At 47.7% G+C, this 20,794-nt stretch overlaps 2 protein-coding genes across 4 annotated transcripts; both read right to left on the reverse strand.

Annotated features, from left to right (window-relative positions):
- Window positions 1–1,475: 1,475 nt before the first annotated feature.
- Window positions 1,476–7,123, reverse strand: LOC115387422 (5-hydroxytryptamine receptor 3A). 2 transcript variants are annotated; one of them, XM_030090130.1, is made up of 9 exons: window positions 7,090–7,123; window positions 6,839–7,002; window positions 4,253–4,297; window positions 3,710–3,819; window positions 3,460–3,632; window positions 3,221–3,381; window positions 2,788–2,998; window positions 2,404–2,556; window positions 1,476–2,330 (listed from the first exon to the last, which is right to left on the reverse strand). In XM_030090130.1, exons 2-9 carry the CDS (start codon window positions 6,956–6,958, stop codon window positions 2,071–2,073), a joined length of 1,233 nt encoding a protein of 410 aa, XP_029945990.1. In that variant the 5' UTR covers window positions 6,959–7,002; window positions 7,090–7,123; the 3' UTR covers window positions 1,476–2,070. The 2 variants fall into 2 exon arrangements, with proteins under 2 accessions (XP_029945990.1, XP_029945989.1); XM_030090129.1 differs by having other exon boundaries at window positions 6,839–7,005.
- An 874-nt stretch (window positions 7,124–7,997) lies between these two features.
- On the reverse strand, window positions 7,998–19,982 carry tsen54 (TSEN54 tRNA splicing endonuclease subunit). 2 transcript variants are annotated; one of them, XM_030090644.1, is made up of 12 exons: window positions 19,770–19,982; window positions 17,908–18,066; window positions 17,750–17,813; window positions 17,563–17,646; window positions 17,366–17,473; window positions 17,236–17,288; window positions 16,935–17,090; window positions 12,636–13,023; window positions 10,072–10,225; window positions 9,942–10,002; window positions 9,186–9,299; window positions 7,998–8,378 (listed from the first exon to the last, which is right to left on the reverse strand). In XM_030090644.1, the coding sequence occupies exons 1-12, from the start codon at window positions 19,820–19,822 to the stop codon at window positions 8,228–8,230; spliced, it is 1,545 nt and encodes a 514-aa protein (XP_029946504.1). In that variant the 5' UTR covers window positions 19,823–19,982; the 3' UTR covers window positions 7,998–8,227. The 2 variants fall into 2 exon arrangements, with proteins under 2 accessions (XP_029946504.1, XP_029946505.1); XM_030090645.1 differs by lacking the exon at window positions 19,770–19,982 and having other exon boundaries at window positions 17,904–18,035.
- Window positions 19,983–20,794: the final 812 nt, after the last annotated feature.

Here is a 20,794-nt window from a genome sequence, read left to right on the forward strand (position 1 = left end):
AGATGAAAGAAAGGATGACAACGTGATGTGAATGAACTGATGAACAAACCGCTGATGATCTGAATATGTTGGAGACAGACGGACTCCAGCGAAACCACGTGCCACTGAGCACGCGCAGTCCCGTCAGGATCCAGTGTTGACATCTTCCAGCCAGAGAATTTATTGGTTTAAAGACAGAAGCATCTTGTTCACAGAGTGCAGGAGTTAATCCAGAAGATTATTCAACAATATTTCCAAAAGAAATAGATTTTATTTAACCAGAAAAATAGAAAGAGTATTTCATCTGTTCTTCAGTTTAACAGTAATTTAATCAGACAGGTTTTATTTTGTTTAGATTATTTCATCTAATTCGCTTCAATTGTTATAATAAAAATGAATGATTTTTTCTGTTTAAGAATTAAAGACAAAACAATTAAAAAGAAAATGATTTCATGTTCAATGATCAATCAATCAATTGATCAACCGATCACACTTGAGAGAAAATATAAAACATCTAACAAACAGAAAAATTTAAATTTCGTTTTATTATCCAACATTTTTCTGAACTTTAAGCAAATGATTTAAAACATTCAGTCATGAAAGAACTATATTTAAACATGCTTTGTTTTTGTATAATTGGATGTCAAAATAAAAGCAATAAAGGTCAGGAAGCAACATAAGAGTCAAATCGTGAAGACAGAAATAAACCAATGCTACAGAGAAAATGATTAAAATGGTAGAAATAACCAGCTAACGAGTGAACAGCTGGTCAGATAACCAACTAACTAGATGAACAGACAATACCTGATTGTACCACAAGGTGGTGCAGTTGGTCAAGCTACACTCGATTAATTCAGTCAAAGAACAGGAGAAGAAGAAGAAGAAGAAGAAGAATGACAGCTCTGAGACCCGGTGCTGCCACCTGGTGGACAGATGCTGCATCGTGCTGATCTCACAGTGAATTTTTAAAGATGCAATAAATAAAAACATGTCACATGACAGACTGTGCACGTGTGGCATGCACAGCCGATGGCATGGTCATAAAATACAGAATGCTTGTTTGGCAACCTCGGGAAAATCTGATTAGCTCAGGAACCAGGAAGTGTGATGTCTAGCCCGCCCACCAAAGTTGGTTTTTCCCAGAAGGCCTTACTTCAGATCCAAAATTGAGCAGCGCACATCCCTATACTGTTAGCAGACGGGGCTATGTGTATAGCCGCTCCTAAAACAGCTTTAATCGTCCAAAAGCTCATTAGTTTCACCAATATTTCATCATGGTGCGCTCACGCCTCTCTCCGTGACAGCCCGGTGTCGCCAGATATGTCATATATGCAGATATATGTTCGGTAAGTGCACGCCTGTCTAGATATCTATGTCTATAGATCTATGTCTAGGTATGGCCAGAGCTACAGAAGCTGCATTGTTGTTGTGACCGCCGATTGCGAAACAAAGACACCGCCACGCCCGCCTAGCGGCTTGGCGGTGAAATTGCAGAGGAGGGCGTTCCCTTGACAAAGAAGCAAGATATGTTCAGTGGCGGCGTAGGGTTGCCAGCGTAAGAACGACGTCGCTGCGACGGGGAAGCATACTGAGGCCTTGATCCAGTCCAGTCCGATCCAGTCCAGTGCAGTCTGATCCAGTCCAGTCCAGTCTGATCTGATCCAGTTCAGTCTGGTTTAGTCAAGTCCCGTCGAGTCCATTCTGATCCGGTCCAGTCCAGTGCAGTCCAGTTTGATCCGATCTGGTCCAGTTTAGTCCGGTCCAGTCCACTCCAGTCCAGTCCAGACTAGTCCAGTCCAGTCCAGTGCAGTCTGATCAAGTCCAGTCGCGTTCGATCCACTCCAGTCCAGTCCAGTCCAGTCCAAGGAGGTCCAGTGCAGTGTGATCCAGTCCATTCCAGTTTGATCCAGTCTAGTCCAGTCTATTCCAGTCCAGTCTGATATGATCTGATCTAGTGTGGTCTGGTCCAGTCCGATCTGTTCTAGTCCAGTCCAGTCTGCTCCGATTCACTCCAGTCCAGTTTAGTCCAGTCCGGTCCAGTCCGGTCCAGTCCGGTCCAGTCCAGTCCAGTCCAGTCCAGTCCAGTCCAACTCAGCCCAGGTTCCTCATCCAGGTGATGTACATGACCATGAGGAAAACTGTCACGGTGATGAAGTAAACCACAAAGAAGACGTGGTCGAAGACCTCCGCCCAGCGTTTGTACTTCTTCTTCTCCGTCAGCTGCTTCCCGGCGTCGCGCCGCGCCGCCTTCACCTCCTCCAGGAGGCGCTGCAGCACGGCGCCGTCGCCCCGGGGCGGCAGCGGAATGTCGCCGGAACCCGGCTTCACCGGAACCTTCTCCTCCGCCGGGTCTGCGGAAAAATGGGAGGAGTGTCACGCCGTCTCCTCTGGACACGAGGATGAATCGGCGCTTCCAGTTCTCACCTTTCAGTAAATTGTCGTCCACCGGATCGTCCTGCTGGGTCCGGCGAGAACACTGGACGGCGCAGTAACTGTCCAGATCCACCAGGAACGTCACCAGCATGGCCTCCAGAACACTGATCCCCACCAGGGCGAAGATCGCCACGCAGTAGATGGCTGAGGAAGAGGAGAAGGACGAAGAGGAGGAGGAGGAGGACGAGGGTGAGGACGAGGACGAGGAGGAGGAGGAGGAGGAGGAGGAGGAGGAGGAGGAGAGGAAGAGAAGGAGGAAGAGAAATCAGCAGTAAAGTCTTCAGTAATTTGTGGAGCAGATGCTGAGTCTGATGGAAACTGCTGAAGCAACATCTGTAGAGATGTGTTACTGTGTGCAGCGGTGTCTGGGCGCACCGATCATGGGCAGGTTGTCCTCGGTGGACGGCAGCATGTCCTGCAGGATGAGCAGGAGGACGGAGATGGACAGCAGGATGGTCACCTTGAAGCTCATCTTCTCTCCTCGGGACTCGCTGATGAAGAAGGAGGTCAGGTCCAGAACCAGCAGGTAGAACAGCGGAACGATGAAGTTGATGACGTACAGCATGGGCTTTCTCTCGAAGGTCACCTGCAGAGACATGAAGAACATTAGACGGAGCGGCGGAACATCGGACGGAGCGGCGGACAGAGCGGCGGAACATCGGACGGAGCGGCGGAACATCGCACGAAGCATCGTATGGAGCGGCGGATGGAGCGGGGGGAGGGTTCCGGCAGTTCCGGTGGTTCCAGCGGTTCTGTTGGGGTTCTGGTGGTTCCGGTGGGGTTCCGATGGTTCCGTTGGGGTTCTCACCTTGTAGGCCAGCTTGCTGACGTTGGAGAACAGGTCGTGGTGCAGCATGGCTTCGGTCCTAACGCTGGTCAGCTTCCACTCGCCCTGGGTGATCATGATCCGCTCCGACAGCCGGTTCAGCGTCGTGTCGTTCACCACGGTTCCCAGCTCCACGGCGTCGGCTGGACATTCCACAGACAGAGTGAGGGCGGGGACTGGGACGGGGACTTGGACGGGGACGGGGACGGCGCTGTACTGACCGGTGGAGCTGTGGGACATGAAGGTGATGGAGCAGTGCTGCGTGTCGAAGGGGAACATCTTCAGGTTGAGCTGGCAGGTGAAGGTAAGCCGCTGCCGCCGGCCCGCCATCACCGTCCCGTTGTGGTGGATGCTGACGAACATCCCGTCCTGGACGCTGCTGGTGTCCGAGGTGCTGGGGGCGGAGGGACAGCGGGGGTTACAGAACGCAGAACCCTCCAGACGGCGGAACCTCGGCACAGCGGAACGTACTCCTCCTGGATGCCGATGTCCGGGATCCACAGCTTGGACCTCGGCACCGTCAACATGTCGATCCCGCAGAAGTCCGCCGGTCTCCAGGTCAGGAACTCATTCGTCCAAAGCTGAGGAACCAAACAGGGAAGCGTTTAGAACACGGGACGGAACGGGGTGTCCGTGTAGAGAACTGTCCTGGTGAAGTCCTGAACGGACACACCGTCAGAGTCCTAGAACCATTCTCCAAACCAGTAGACTCTCTGAGAGGGAGAACCACAAGCTGAGGATCTGCTGCCTCCTGGTGGACAGGAGGAGGAGAACCCCATCAGAGAGGCAGACGGAGGAGAACCCTCCACCGCTGAGGGGAACCGCAACTGAATTCACCGAGAACGCTGGAGAACAGTTTCTGCTTCTCATAGTGTTCCGGAACGCCACCGTCACACACTCCCTGGGCTTCAGAACACCGAGTGTGTGTGGGTTCTCTTCAGACTGTTGACCTGGACAGGACCTGAACATGACCCGGACACAACCTGGACAGGACCTGGACAGGAGCAGACTCACCATTTGCAGCCAGATGTGGTTCGTGATGGTCTGGAACTTCTCATCCTGCGGAGACAGAACGGTGAAGATGAAGGTCGAGACGTTCTGCCAGAACCGTTCCAGACTCAAATCTATAGACTTGTAGTTCTCCAGACCGGTCTCGGTCTCGAGACCACTGTTTTGTGATTTTGGTCTCGGACTGTCTGAGGTGTCGGAGGGATTTGTGAGTTGCTGCTGGAGGTAAATTTTTCGGGTGTTCTTCATCGTTCTTCAGTTTCAGAGCGTTTCTATCGCAGCTCTTCCAGCAGGACGACCAGAAGGACCGTGTTTTGAAAAACAGTTGTATTTTCGGGCCAACCTGCCGACATTTAACCGAAACCTTCCTCCCCTCTCATTAACCCTGTCTCTGCTGCTCTGCAGGAACGATACGCAGCTCGACCTCAGTGAGGCGTTCATAACTATTGGAAATTCACAATGTTTACAGAAATGAAGAAATCACAGACAAAAAAAAAAAAAACAACAAAACAGATGTTGCGTATCTCTGGACCTGATACAATATAAAACATGTCTGAATCGTGTTGTTTTTTTTCTTCCTTTTATTGGCAAAAAAAAAAACATTTTATATTTCTATAACTGTCCACGTCTCACACTTAAATAATGACCATATGTCCTACACTTAAATAACTTTATCACACTTCAATCATGTGTATTTATCTGCGGTGTTCTGCTAGTTACTTTTAAAAAGTAATTACTTCTAGTTACTAGTTACTTATTCAAAAAAGTAACTTAGTAACTGAGTTATCTTTCAAAAGTAACTAATTACTAGGAAAAGTAGCTATTGGATTACTTTTGGGAAAAAAAATGTCTAAATATGTCAGAATTTGGATTCCCTCCTAATGGAACTTCAGTAACGACTTCAGTTATTGATAATAAAACTGAACATATGATAAATGAAATAAATGAACTCTTGACAGAATGAATTACAAACAGGAAACACTACAGTAATCTAAAGTATTCAAACGCTGCTGTGTGATAATATGAGACAGACACAGATCATATTAATTTCTAAATGTAGATAAAGTTTGTAGATCTGTTGACATAGATCTATGTCATGGTGGGGGTGTTGGGGTTTATACCATATTGGCCCGAATATAAGACAACTGAATATAAGACGATCCTTATCTTTCAAATATCATTTTGTGAAAATAAAAATATATTGAAGACAATAAGGTTATGCATAAAAGAAATTTTTAGCGTGCAATTATTCTCAAGTAAAAAAAACTCCCAACGGAGATAACATTTCATGTGATTTAACATCAAGAAATATTACTGCAGTATTAAATAAAAAATCTATATTCTCTTTCTCAAAATCTGAGGCTATGACTCAGTGAATAAGAAACAATTAAGTAGCCTCAAAGGTTCAATAACTGCATTAATGATGTAAATAACTTTATAACCATCAAATTCAAGTTTTATTCAACTTCATGAACATTAATAATTCAGTCTAAAAAACAAATTCTAGACTGTAACAAAACATACCAGCATAAGTTCACTGACTCTCCATTCACTTCCTGGTCACTGGCACGTTGGCTCCCTCTAGCGGCGCAGATGTGTAACGACAATCTAGTCCTCGATTATAAGACAACGCCATTTTTGAGAATACTATTTCTGGAGTAAAATATCGTCCTGTAGTCGGGCCAGTGCGGTACTTCCTGCAGCAGCCACACAGACTGGATGTCCACATTTCTAGAGAGTTCCCTCAGAGACCTGCTGTTCTCTCTGTTACTGAGCCTGGACTTAAATAGAACCTCATATTTATACCGAGCAGCGGAACCAGGATGGTGCTGATGATCTACAACTCATCAATATGATAAAAAAAAACACATTCCATTTGGTCTTGGTCTCGAGCTGAACCAGTCTTGGACTTGGTCAATCTTCGTCTTGGTCTTGAGACTCTCTGGTCTTGGTAACGTCTTGGTCTCGGTTGAGGCGCTCTTTTGAATACAAGTCTACAAATCAAAGAGTTCTGCTGAGTTCCTGACAGAACCTGGAGGAGGTTACAGTATCTCACTGAATGGAACATTCTACAACATGGATGGAGCGAGCACTTTTGGAATGTTGGAGCGTTCTAATGGGTAATGTTTAGAACCCGGTTCCTCGATATGGAGAAGTTTTCTGAGTTCTCAGGTCAGGGAGAGTTCTAGAATATGTGGGAGTTCTCAAGTATGACAGTTCTAGAAGAGGGGAGTTCTAAGAAGGAAGAGTTCTAGAGTATGAGAGTACTTGGATTTAGAGGAAATTCTACCATTTGTGAGCTCGGTTCCAGAAGCTTTAGAACTTGTCGGAACAGTTTCTTGAAATGTTCTGAAACAGCAGCAGGTAGAGAACGTTCAGGTTCCATCCAGACGTGAAGAGGGACGGAGCAGAGGACATTTTGGACGGAGGTCTGATAAAGCAGACCACAGTCAGGAAGAGGCATTCTACTGGTCTCTGATGCGGGTTCTGCTGTTGTTCTCCTTCATTTCATCATTATTTCATTCAGTTCTCTTAAACCAACAGGCTTTTTGTTCCATTTCCAAACCGGAGGAAGAACGGCGGAGAGCTCACCACTTCCAGAATGCCAAACAGCAGCATGTCCAGCTGGACGTAGGTGGTGGTTCTCCAGTCCTTGACGGGCCGGACCAGGTCCAGGGAGTTATTGGACAATATCAGGTTTAGATGGTTCATCAGGCCCACGTAGGAACAGTCTGAGGCCAGAATGCTGGAAATACCTGCTGGGGAACCAGAACAGGAACCAGAACCAGAACATCGTAATGGGACCGAGACCAGGCGGCACACCGCAGGTCCGGAGAACTCACCCAGTAGGAGCAGGACGGTTCCCCCCGCCGCCGTTCCGCCTGCCATGGCTGTCTGTGTTCCGCTGGCGGCGAGTTGGAACTTTTAAAGCCTCCTGATCAAACAAGCTGTAATTAATCTGACCGCGCTTTGTTTGCTGCCGAGAGTCAACAAGAGCAGGTGGGAGAGGAGCCGGGACCGGGGGCGGGGGCGGGGAACCTGCTGCACCTGCAACATCTGGACCCAGCATCTGGAGCCACTCCGGAACATCTGGACCAGCATCTGGAGCCACTCTGGAACATCTGGACCAGCATCTGGAGCCACTCTGGAACATCTGGACCCAACATCAGAGTCCACTACGGAACATCAGGACCCAGCATCTGGAGCCACTCCGGAACATCTGGACTGAACATGTAGATGCACTCTGAAACATCTGGACTCACTTGAGAACATCTGGATTCTCTCTGGCCCATCTGGACTCAACATCTGGCTCCACTCTTGAACATCTGGATTCTCTCTGGATCATCTGGACTCGCATCGCTCTGGTTCCCAGAACACCCCACCCCCACCCACACCAATCCCCTTCTCTGGCCCGGTCCTGGTGGTCCTGTGGCTTCAGGTTCCTTCAGGAACCTCCTCTGGGTTCTTCACCAGCTGTGGGAGAAGGTCCCAGATCTTCTCCTGCTACTTGCAGGCTGGATGCAGGTTTAAGGAGTTCCGGTTGTCTTCCAACCGTCTCCAGCTCCGACCTTTGACCTCTTAATGAGAACTTCATGTTCTCTTCTGGGTTCCGGTTACCCTCAAAATGGACGATCACCCCAACGAGTGTCAGCCTTTTTACTTTCACTCGAACCGCTGAGAAGCTTGAAGCTTTCAATAAAAAGACACAACAGGGCAAAAAAATCCAACTCTCACACGTTCTCATCTGAAGAACATTTAATGTCGCAGTCAGAGAACTTCAGAAACTCCAGGACATTTCAGAATTTTATAGGAAACAAAACCTGAACATGTTTTTTTCAGCAGAACATTAAAATACTGGAAACCAAAGTTCGTCCAGAAACGGTGAGCCTGAAAGCTGCAGGCGGAGGTTCTGTCGGCAGGCGGGGGTTCTGTCGGCAGGCGGGGGTTCTGTCGGCAGGCGGAGGTTCTCTTGGCGCTCGTTCAGCCGAAGACGTCTGTTGGCAGCTGGAAGTCTTTGAAGGTGTAGAAGGACATGTCTCCGTGGTCCACCACGGCCACCACCACCTGGACGTCTCCACTCTGCAGTGCCAGCAGCTTCAACGCTCGCAGGTCTGGAACGGGATCGCTGAAACTGAGGGACAAGATCAGACCGGATCAGACCAGATCAAAAACCAACATCAGCAGCTCTGCAGAACGTTTTAAACTGAGATTCTCTGCAGAACGGAGGGAGGAATGGAGGGATGGACAGACGGACGGATGGAGAGAGGGACAGATGGGGGGATGGTTGGAGGAAGGGAGAGACAAACTGAGGGACAGAGGGACAGAGACGGAGGGTGGGACCAGTCTTATAACACTGTCACCATATTAAATCTGGAACTAATAAAACCACTGGTTGATTAGCTGGTGGATGGGCTGGTTAAGGAGTCGTCAACTAGGTGGGTGGTTGGTTGGTTGGTTGGTTGGTTAAAATACCAATTGAGTTGGGACGGGTTGGCTGGTTTCAGAGATTGGTTAATTAACAGGTGCATGGACTGGTTGGTTCTTAGATGGTTGGTTAATGGACTGATGACTGGGCTGGTGGGTTGGTTAATGGAGTGATGAGTCGGTAGGTGGGTTGGTTAATGGACTGATGACTGGGACAGTGAGTTGGTTAATGGACTGGTTAGTAGGTTGTGGGTTGGTGGAACTGGTCACGTGGTCCTAAGTGAGGAAGGAAAGTAACTTAGCGGTCGCTGGGACGTCGCAGGTTGTGTCTGGTGTCTGTGTGGAGTCTACATGTTCTCCCTGCGCATTCAGTGGATTTAAAGGCTGAATGGAACAGCTGTCCAGTGGGGTGGGGGTGGGGGGGTGGGGGGATGGGGGTGGGGGTGGGGGGTGAGGTGTGTCGGGTGTGTCCGAATCGGGTGTCTCTTTGGCGTCACTGGGTAAACAGTCCTACCTGCACACACACACGCGGCAGTGCGGTTTCCCCGGCCGGCTCTTCTTGAAGTCGGCCACCGTGTCCGGCTGGTAAACATTGAAACTGATCCTCCATTCATCCGACGCTTTCAGCCTGGCGGACAAAGAGAGGCGTGCGGTGGAGACGGGACAGAGAGACGCCGCTTTGTCCCCGCGGGGAGTCAAAGGTTAAGCGTTCCGCAGCCTCACATCCGGTTGGGCTGCTCTGATCACTTCGTCAAAGCTTCGCTCTGCTCCTGACTTTAACTTCTTCACCTTCCTTAACTAGTTTAACCAGCTGGAGATGGTCCACCGTGACGGGACCGGCTCCAGACGGGACGGAAGTATCCAGGCTGCAGTGTAATCCGAGCCTCCATATCTTCCGTCGATAAGGCCGTTTGCACATCAGTCAGTCATCATTCATGTTTTAATCACGCAGAACAACCAGAGAACGGCTGATTAATTCACCAGCAGTAAAACATTTATTAGAGTCCGTCTGAAGCCGTTTCCATCATGTCTCTAGTCAGGAATCGTCATGTGAATCATCTCCCCCGCCGTATGTGGTCACTTAGAGTTTCTCAAAATGTATTCTTATATTCAGATTTTTATTTATTTAATTAATTTTTCCAACATGCTGACGTTCTTCTTCTTTCTCAGTAACATTGTAGAAAACTTGAGAATGAGCTGAATGAACCTGGATGCAGTCGGGCCAGAAGTTCACTCTGAAGGCTTTTATTGTGAAGGAGCGGGACTCTACCTGGAGGCTCCGTCCAGAAGGTGCGAGGTCTGAACCTGGCGGAGTTTCTCCAGCAGCTCCGCTGGAAGTGAGCAGAGTTTGGTTAGTCTGTGGTTCGGGAGAACCTCCGCCGTTTCCAGAGCCGACTCACCGGTGGAGACGTCTTCATCCGGGTCCACCAGCGGCGTCACTTCCCGGTTCCACAGGTGGGCGGGGCGGGTGGGGCTGGGGGGGCGTGCCGCTCGCTCCGCTCGACGCCGCGCCAGCAGCTCGTGGTACTCCGCCCAGTTTCTGCACTGCTGCACCTGAAAGACACCACATGATCCAAGACCTGATCCATCTCATGGCCCAGGACTTGATCCACCACATGAACAAAGACCTGATCCACAACCTGATCCATCCATCCATCCCATCCATCTCCAAACACTGATCCAGGACCGGGTTGCGGGGGCAGCAGCCTAAGCAGGGATGCCCAGACTTCTCGTCCCCAGACTCTTCCTCCAGCTCTTCCAGGAGGATCCCAAGGCGTTCCCAGGCCAGCCGAGAGACATGGTCTCTCCAGCTTGTTCTGGATCTTTCCCGGGGTCTCCTCCTGGTGGGACATGCCCGGAACTCCTCCCCAGGGAGGAGTCCAGGAGGCATCCTAACCAGATGCCTGAGCCTCCTCAGCTGGCTCCTCTGGATGCGGAGGAGTAGCGGCTCTATTCCGAGCTCCTAACTGGTGACTGAGCTCCTCACCCTGTCTCTAAGGGAGCCCAGCCACCCTACGGAGGAAACTCATTTCAGCTGCTTGTATCAGGGATCTTGTCGTTTCGGTTATGACTCAAAACTCATGACCATAGGTGAGGTGGGAATGTAGATTGACCGGTAAATCGAGAACCCCGACCGCCACGCGATGTTGCAGAGACGTGTCAACCAAGACAGTCCCTGCACATCCAGAGACTTAAGGTACTCAGGGAGAATCTCATCCACCCCTGGTGCCTTTCCACCGAGGAGCTTACCGACCACCTCGGTGGCTTGGGTGGTGGGTGAGTCCACCTCTGAGACCTCAGTCCACCTCTGAGACCTCAGCCTCTGCTTCCTCCACAGAAGATGAGGCGACGGAATTGAGGAGGTCCTCGAAGTATGCCTTCCACCATCCTATGATATCCCCAGTTGAGGTCATCAGCTCCCCTCCTCCAATATAAACAGTGTTAGTGGAGACCTGCTTTCCCCTCCTGAGGCGCCGGAGGGTTTGCCAATATTTCTTCGGGGCCGACCGATAGTCCTCCTTCATGGCCTCCCCAAACTCCTCCCAGACCCGAGTTTTAGCCTCCACAACCACTCGGGCTGCAGTTCTCTTGGCCTGCCGGTACCTGTCAGCTGCTTCTGGAGTCCCATGAGCCAACAAGGCTCGATAGGACTCCTTCTTCAGCTTGACGGCAGCCCTTACTTCCGGTGTCCACCACCGGGTTCGGGGGTTGCCGCCACGACAGGCACCGGAGACCTTACGACCACAGCTCCGGGCAGCTGCTTCGACAGTGGAGGTGGAGAACATGGTCCACTGGGACTCAATGTCCCCAGCCTCCCTCGGGATGTGACAAAAGCTCTTCCAGAGGTGGGAGTTGAAAACCCTGCTGACAGAGGGTTCCACCAGACATTCTCAACAGACCCTCACAACGCGTTTGGGTCTGCCAAGTCTGTCCGGTTTCCTCCTCTGCCAACAAATCCAACTCACCACCAGGTGGTGATCGGTCCACAGCTCTGCTCCTCTCTTCACCTGAGTGTCCAAGACACGAGGTCAGAGGTCAGATGATACGACAATAAAGTGGATCATTGACCTCCCTGTGGGAAAAGGACCAGCCACCAGGTGCTTGATCGCAAACCCCAACCCCTGCCTGTCTCCACAGTGGGTCCCGGATGTGCCATACCAGGCAACGTCACGGACCTAGATTTTAACCTCTTCATTGGGGCTTTTTAACCTGCCCTTAGTCTGGCCCATCACCTGTTTGCCATAGGAGACCATACCTTCGGCATAAAGCCCCGGACCACAGAGCTCCTGGGATCACGTGGGCGCTCAAACTCCCCCACCACTTTAAGGTGGCAGGTGAGGGGGGAGCCACCTGATCCAGGATCTGATAATTTAATCCAGATTAAAAATGGATTGAGGTTATATATGATAACAATTATGATAATAACTGTTAAATTCAATAAAACCTGATTCGAACACCAACGGTGTGAAGGTTTCATGGTGAACCACCTCCACCAGCCTCCATCAGTCTGTGTGCTGAAGCTACGTCACCTCCATCAGCCTCAGCCCACAGCGCAGGGCGCAGCGCCTCCACCCTGCAGACTGAGGGAAGCGGCTGTTCATGAGACTTCATTCCTCTTTACCTCTGAATTAAAGTCAGTTGGTTTTTAAAAGGAGCTGGAACGTACTTCCTCAATAACAAGGCGGTTTGTTCTCATTTTAAAGCTCAGTTAAATATTCCCTCCACCATGAAAACTTTTCATTTAAAACTTTCTGTCCCACTTTAACTTTGTTCTGCTCGTTCTCCTGGTTCCCAGAGACACAAATATTCCAAGATGGCCGCCAGAGCGAGGGTTGGACTCAAACGGAGACAATTTATTTAATGGAGCCTTAAGGGTTAAAGTCGGACCTGGTTCGGAGTTATGTCCTGTCCCTTGGAAGACGGATCTCGTTCCCGTTCTCCATGCGAGGGTTCCGTCACTCACCTCTGGGTCCGTGCTGACGTCGGGGCGCCGGCGGCGCTCATCGTCCCGCTGCCTCTGCTCCCCGGAGGACATCTTCACCTGCCGCAGGTTGACCCTGTGCCTCCAGGGGGCGACGTCACACGGCGGCACGGCCAGGCAGTCGGGCAGCAGGGCGGGGTCCGGGGGGGCCAGGCAGCCGTGGGGGGCGGGGCTCCCGGGGGAGGCGGGGCTCCCGATGTAGCCCAGGTCGGGGAAGTGGATGGAGCTGAAGTCCCAGCGGGGGGCGGCGGCAGGGGGGTGCCTGACTCCAGCCCCCTCCGCCGGACTCTGGCCCCCCTCCCCCGCTCCTGGGACACAGGCTGCCTCCATCTGCTGGCAGGTGGAGGCAGCTCCATCAGCTTCAGCCTGGCTGCACAGAGAGACATGAACACACGTTATCATGACAGTGGAAATGAGGCTTCAGGTTCACTTGGGGGGTCGGGGGTCGGGGGTCAGGAGGAACACCACACTCTGAGATCAGACCAAACGCCTGGAAGACAAGCTGCAGTTCTACCAGCTGCTGTTTGGGGGCGCCGTCACCTGAAAGCAACACTGAGCTGAGAAGAAGTAGAACCCGGCTCACTGATTGGTCCAAAGAGACTGCCGAAGCCCTGCCCCTTTAGCCAGCTGGCGGCTAGCCACGAACAAACTTGATATCTGGTCTTCTGGCCTTCTGCCAATGAACTCCTGCTCTTCTGCCAATGAACTCCTGCTCTTCATCACCACTCCACCCCTGACCTCTGACCTCTGACCTCCAGACCGTCCAACTCCTTTCTTCTGACTCTGTTTCGTTTGTTTTACTACCCAAAATGCATTGCTCTCCACGCCACATTCTCTCACTACAGATGCTGGAAAGTGAAACGAGAAACAGCAACGGGGAGACCGTATTTTTTTCAGCCACGGATCTTCACACTGTGCTGGAGTGATGTACTCCATCACTAAAGGTACTTAGATGGACATCGGGTTCTGGTTGCATTTGAATTTAATGATGTGAACTATATTCTATTAGCGGTGTGTGGGTACAATAAGCGAGAACAAAGCAAGACATTTTATAGTAACATTTCAAAGAAAACAGATGAGTGGAAAAACTCCTGCAGGACTGACAATGCTGTTATTGGAGGAGACTTTAATTTATGGCTAGACAGAAATCCTGCAAAATGTAAATGCCACAACTATGAATTATATAAATTATAACTGAATTATCTATGAAATATAATGGAGTTGATTTCTGGTGACTGACCAATCCAGCTGTTAGACAATATACTTCAAAGCATCCAATAGTTTGAGTTCTAGAATAGATTACTGGATGGTTTCAGTCAGATTTCAGAGGGAAATCTCTGCATCACCTTTAACGGATCATTTTGCTATTTCTTTGAAGTTAACTCTGTCAAGGCAAGACAATTTTCGTCATCCAATATGGAAATTTAATGACAATCTTTTGGAAAAAGTGGAATTTTGTAAAAAAAAAGAAAAAGTCAATTAGTCTTAAATGTGACAGCTATGGAATTACCAAAGTTAGGAAATGGAAATGGTTTAAATTTTATTGTGAATCACATAGCAGTAAAGATTAGTAAACGAATATGAAACACCAAAAAGCACAAATAGTCTGAGGTTGTAAAAGGCATAAATGTTTTGAACTGCAAATCTGACTAATCAGAGGATGAATCCGTCCAAACTAAATAACCTCCAATCGGAACTTAATGTCATGTATCTGGATAAAGCAAAAGGAGCATTTATCCGTTCAAGAGCGCGCTGGATGGAAGAAGGGAAAAAAAAACTCTTAATTTTTCTTTAATCTGGAAAAACAGCGGCAAATGAAAAAGAGAATTCAAAAAATCCAAACCAGCTCTGGCATTATTAAGGATCAAGAAACAGTAGATAAAGAGATTCATACCTTCTACCAGAAACTGTACACTTCATGCTTTTCACCAGAGAGTTGTTCTTTCCTCATGGAAAAACTCAATTATTTTCAAAACGATTTCAATGAAAACCTTCACAAAAACATGGAAGAAGAATTACGAATTCAAGAACTTGATAAAGCAATAAACAATATGCCACTGGGGAAATCACCAGGAGTAGATGGTTTTACTGATGAATTTTAGACATTTTTTTTCTGTTAAATTTTTAAGATTTTTTTATTTTGATATTTATAGTGCCATCTCACTCAAACTGGAATGTCAGCCTGTTTCAAAGTTTCACGTGGAATCCGCCAAGGGTGCCCCATATCCCCCAAACGGTTTATTTTAACAACACAGATACTTACATTCGTTATTAAAAATGATGCGATACTTACAGGAATTACCATGTTGGACAAAAAATTTAAGATCAGTCAGTTTGCTGATGACACGGTCGTTTTGTTGAAAGGTCATGGTCTATGGTCAGCAGAGCTCTGGATGATATTCACATTTTTTTTCTAAAGCATCTGGACTTTCTCTTAATAATTAATAAGTGTGAACTGCTTCCCATCCATTCATGCACAGATAAAGACATTTCTTCAATTAAAGTTCAAATCAGGGTCAAGTATTTGGGAATGATGGTGTGTAAAAAGTTGATAAGAAGAGAAGATAACAATATTGTTAAACGAGCAGGAGAAATGAAGGAATCACTGAGTCGCTGGCTGTGCAGAGATCTGACTATCTTTGGGAGAGTACTTTCATCAAAAACAGACAGTCTTTTTAAACTGATCTACCCATGTCATCCACTCTGTACTCAAACAGTAATATTAAAAAAGCAAACTCCATTATCTTTAATTTCATCTGGAGGAATAAAAAAATTATATATATATAAAAAAAAATCCCAATTTGGGGTAATACTATAAAAACGGCGGCATAAAAGCTCTAGATTTTGAGTCACTGGTTGGAACGTTAAAGATTAATGGTTACAATTGTATTTTCCACATCCTGACTCCATGTGCTATCATATCCCAAGATCTCTCTGGAAAAGAATTGGAGAGCTTGAATTTCTCTTGAAATGTCATTTTGATGAGAACAAGATTCTGATCAAGTTGTCTAATTTCTACAAACAAATGTTGCTTTTCTGGAAAATGATACTTTCCCACATTTTCTCACCGCATAGCTCAACTCTCTGGAATCACAGAGTAGTAATAACGAATAGAAAATCTATTTTTAAAGAAAAATGGCAGGAGAGGGGTCTATGCTTTTTGACCGATTTGTTGGATGAGAGAGGACATTTTGTGGATTTTCAAACTTTCACTAATAAGTTAAACTTGAATTGTTCCAGGTCAGAATTTACTCAAGCATGTAAAGCAATCCCACCCCCATTAATACACCTGATTCAAAACGCCGTGCAGTATTCTAATGTGGGTCCTCCACTGCCTGAGCTGTCTGTCCAGGGATGGAAACTAAAATCAACTGAATTTAGCAACAGGTTAATGAAAGAGAGACTTAAATCAATCATTTTTTGTAATTATGAAAGACAGATCCACCCACAATGTTCTGACATAAGCTCTTTCTAAACTGGAATAAGCTTAAACGTTCTTCATGAAGCGGTTAATTCCCCCAAAGGTGAAGGAAACACGTTTTAAAATAGATTTGGTTTCGACAGTACTGCCTGTGCTTTCCGTGTCGAATGAAATGAATCTTTAGAACATTTATTATTTTCTGTCCTCTTTCAAAAACATTTTGGGATGATGTGAGCGACTGGATTTCCCTGATAGTTTATATTACAAACCATATCCAGACAGCTTTATCTCCAGTTATAACATCAATATAATTCTTCTGTTGGGAAAATATCATTTACATTGTAATAAATGGAAGAACAAAAAAACCTCCTTTAATTATTTCAAAAATTATTCTGATCTTTATTTCTTGTCTCTAAAAAGGATGTCGGGCGCCGTTTCCAAAAAAATATGCCGAGATACAGTATGTCTGGTTCTTTTAATTTGAATTTTAACATACTAGACCCAGACCAAGAGACATTTAATGGACGTTGACTTGTGTTGATTTGTTTGCGCCATGCCCCCCGCCCCCCCCCCCCCCCCCCCAACACCCCCCACTTGTGTTCTGTTCTTGACTGTGTGAGCGACGGCCTCCACGAGAGTTTCTATATGTTCTTTCTTTTAATAAAAAAAAAAAAAAAAAAAAGAAACAAAAGGAAAGTGAACCGAGAACCACAGTTCCAGGGGGAACAGAGGTCAAAGGTCACTGGTTGGATCCAGGTCAGAGTTCAGCGCAGCTTTAATACACAAACAGATGAAGACGACTGTGACAGGAAGTCCAGTCCCTGAAGGGGAGTCTGCTGTGGAGGGTCTGAGGAGCTCACCTGCATGACGGAGCTGTGGAGGAGGAGGAGGAGCTGGTGGGGGTGGAGGTGGAGGTGGGGGTGGGGCTCGGGCTGGTGCTGCGTTTCCGCTTGACTCCTGCTTTGTCACGCGACCGATGAAGGTTGAGCTGCCTCTCATAGGACGACAACTCAGAGCTGAAGGACAGAAGGACACACACACACACACACACACACACACACACACACACACACACACACACACACACACACACACACACACACTCAGGTAAGAGCTCCCTGAACTGCAGGTCCATCTGTCCGTCTGACAGGTGAGGTTTACCTGGGATCGAACCGGTGCACCACGTAGCCGAGCCTCCTCAGATGGCCGAACACCTTGGTGATGGAGGAGGAGTTAGACCGGGCTCTCCGGGCGCCGTGGCCACAGGGAACCCGGCCGGCGGCGGCCATACCTGATACTGCTGCAGGCTGACGGAGGAGGCGGAGCCGCCGGACAGGAAGCGCTCGTAGCCGTCCTGGATGGACAGCGGCAGGTCCTGATAGAACACCTGGACGTTCCCCTGGTCGACACACACCGGCCGTCAGCACGGACCCGGGGAACCCGGAGGTCAAGAGGTCAGGAGGGAGAAGCCGAAGCCGACGCACTCACACACTCCATCAGGTACAGCGCCTCCTCTGGGTGGAGGCACTGCCGGCCCCGGGAGGAGAACCCCATCGTCTGCCAGAACTTCCCCTGGGAGGAGGGACAGACCGGGGTCAGGAGGGCGGGGGTGGGGGCGGGGACAGGGCGGGGACAGGACAGGGACGGGGTGGGGACAGGGCGGGGACAGACTCACAGCTGGAGACTGAAGCTCCACCAGATGTTCTTCGGGGATCCAGCAGCCCTTCACCAGGTTCCCCCTGCAGACAAACACACAGCTCCGTCGGTTCTCAGTCGGTTCTCCGTCTCCGACCCTTCAGAACGCGGCGGCGGCGGCGGCAGAGACGCACTCACAGCCGCTCCACCCTCTCCTCCGTCAGCAGGCTCCAGTGCTCGCTCAGACTGCGGTCCAGGCGCCGCCGCTGCTCCGCCGAGCCGTCCGGGAAAAAGTCCTTCTGTCCCCGGACCGGGATCCGGCGGCTCCGCGAGCGGGCGGAGAACAGCTGGGCGGGGCTGCGGGTGGAGGGGGGACGGGAGGACAGTGTCAGGTGGAGGGGGGATGGGAGGACAGCGTCAGGTGGAGGGGGGACGGGAGGACTAGGTCTAGGACCCCTGGACTCCAGAACCTCCTGCAGCGTTCCGTTAGTCTGTTCTAAGACCTGTTCTCAGGTCGTCAGACCATCTGGTGAAGCAACAGAACCATTCGGAAACCTTCACATGTTCTCCTCTGACCTTTGACCCCAGAGCTGTTCAACTCCTCCTCCAATCCCCCTGAACATGAAGATATGTAATTATGAAAGACAGATTCATCCACACCTCTGAGCTGGAAACTCGTTCAAAACTGGAAAAAGCTCAGAAGTTCTTCATGAAGCAGCCAATCCCTCCGAAGGTGAAGGAGACACATTTTAAAATTATTCGTAAGATTTACACGGATGGAGAATTCCTAAAAAAATAGATTTGGCTTTGAAGTTCATCCTTGTGCTTTCTGAGATGAATCAAATGAATCTTTAGAACATTTATTATTTTCTGTCCTCTCGCAAAAACATTTAGGGACGACGTTAGAGTCTGGATTTCTCTCAAGATCATGACATTAAGAGTCTGGACCTCTCTGATATTCTACATTACAAACCGTATCCAGACACAGTTTTATCCACTGGTATCAATATAATTCTTATGTTGGGAAAATAAAATTTACATTGTAAGAAATGGAAGAACAAAACCCTCCTTTAATTATTTCAAAAATCAGTTTGACCTTTATTTTCCGTCTCTAAAAAGGAAGTCGGGCGCTGTTTCCAAAAAAATATGCCGAGATTTGTCTATTTTTTTTTTAATTACTTTATTTTTTACTTTATAAAAGTGTTTACTTCTTCCTACTCCTTTTTTCGAACGATGCTGATATGTTGTTTTTTTTTGTTTTGTTTGTTTTTGTTTGGTTTTTTTTTTCTTTTTTCTTTGATTTGCATTAACTTTCCTTTTTATCTTTTTTCTTTTTATACATGTTCGAAAAATAAATAAATTCATTCATTCATTCATTTGAATTTTAACATATGAGACCCAGACCAGTGCACATTTAATTTGATTTAATTGATTAGGTTTTTCTTTCATTTGATTGTTTGCACCCTGCCTTTGGAATTCTGGCACGCCAGACTGTCTCTCCATGCTCAGGGATACATGTGTGTGTAACACATGAATAAAGTCAGTCTGGCATGCCAGGCTAGAATTCTTATATTTCTGCTTGTGTTGTTTGTTTTCTTGATTGTTTGAGCGATTGCCTCCACGACAGTTTGTATATGTAAATTCGTATCATTAAAAAAAGTGAAGAAAAAAAAATTCCCAGACATGTCATTAGTAAAGTGTCAGAAAGTTGTGAAAGACAAAAAAAACGGTGTTTTGGTCTGACGTTCACTCGCTCACATTTGAGAATCTCATCAGCGTCAAAGGATTATACTTTAATATTTGCTTTTTCAGCAAGCTGGAGAAGGGCATTTAGAATAGAAACGCTGGTAGCCAACTATTAACTAACACACACACACACACACACACACACACACACACACACACACACAGCCCCCAGATGCACCCTGAAAGCATCATGTACATGATTGTAATTCCTGCTTTTTTAATCCGCTGCTGCAGGTAAAATGAAAACACACTGATTCGATTCGACTTCCGGCTGATAAACGATGTCTAAATGACACTTAAAGCGAGTCCCAGACCTCAGCTCCTCGTTGTACAGCTCTCCTCCCTCCGCACGCTGACCCGCCGCCATGTTTGTTTGTGTGTCTTCCCGTTTCTCCTCCGGGTCCTACCGTCCGTCGAACATTAGCTCTGTCTTTTCCTCAAGAGTGGGGTTAAGGTTCGCTACAAATTCTAATATTGTATTTAAAAAAGCAAAAATAATAGAATTAAACCACAAATTATTTAAATACAAAAGGATTCAAATGAAGAGGACGTGTTTTAAACTGGAGATCCTGAAGCAGCCGGCAGAGGGCGCTTCATTCAATTAACTTTATTAGTACCACAAACAGCTGACAACACTGCTTGTTCAACCTAAAGTTTACAGAAGACAGAAATGTTGTTTTTGTCTCATTCCTCATTGTTTCTGCAAATCAAACCATTATTATACTTTCTACTGGACTTTTATTTGTTTATTTATTCATTTTGGTGGTTTTAGAGACGATCCAGTCTGAGAACCCAAAGGTTGATCTATTAGGAGCACTGAGGTTCTGAAAGCTGAGAACCACAGGAACCACCACCTCATCATTCTCACAAGCGAGCCTGACCGGACCTCAGTGAAACTCATTCCTCAGTCCAGATGCTTTTTTTTCCTCTGTCTTTTATTTGGAAATCTGCATCAAAAGAGTTCACCAACAGTAAACAGAAAAACATGTAGAAAGAAACGGTGAAATGAAAAGTGAAGTGCAAACAGTGCGGCTTCCTGAGCATTCTGAACTGCAGGCAGAGCAGTGTTTCTAGTTCTGGTTGGTCTACATAGTTCTGGAGAAGGGTCTCACTTCAAGCAGAACTCAGGTCCGTCGCCTCGATCAGCCTGGATCCAGGGTCAAACTGAGTGGAAGTAAATATGGAGCATTTTTTCACTTCCAGTGTAGGATTAAACAGCACTTTGTCACTCAAATAAAATCAGTGATAAATCATCCAATCTGCATTCTGTTTATTTATTTTTGCAACACTTTATGTTCAAGAACACACCTTCAATACTGATATAGAGCAGGGGTGTTCA

Source organism: Salarias fasciatus, chromosome 4 (assembly GCF_902148845.1).
Source record: "Salarias fasciatus chromosome 4, fSalaFa1.1, whole genome shotgun sequence".
NCBI lineage: Eukaryota > Metazoa > Chordata > Actinopteri > Blenniiformes > Blenniidae > Salarias > Salarias fasciatus.

Excerpts from the sequence above, each read along its gene's own strand:
- LOC115387422 (XM_030090130.1), bottom strand. The coding sequence starts at position 6,958 with ATGAACCATCTAAACCTGATATTGTCCAATAACTCCCTGGACCTGGTC. Across the intron at positions 2,999-3,220 it reads TCAGCAAGCTGGCCTACAAG|GTGACCTTCGAGAGAAAGCC; the intron begins GTGAGAACCCCA and ends ATGTCTCTGCAG. Across the intron at positions 2,331-2,403 it reads GGACGACAATTTACTGAAAG|ACCCGGCGGAGGAGAAGGTT; the intron begins GTGAGAACTGGA and ends ATTTTTCCGCAG.
- tsen54 (XM_030090644.1), bottom strand. The coding sequence starts at position 19,822 with ATGGCGGCGGGTCAGCGTGCGGAGGGAGGAGAGCTGTACAACGAGGAG. Across the intron at positions 13,024-16,934 it reads TCCACAGCTCCGTCATGCAG|CCAGGCTGAAGCTGATGGAG; the intron begins GTGAGCTCCTCA and ends CTCTCTGTGCAG. Across the intron at positions 9,300-9,941 it reads CTTCTGGACGGAGCCTCCAG|GCTGAAAGCGTCGGATGAAT; the intron begins GTAGAGTCCCGC and ends TTTGTCCGCCAG.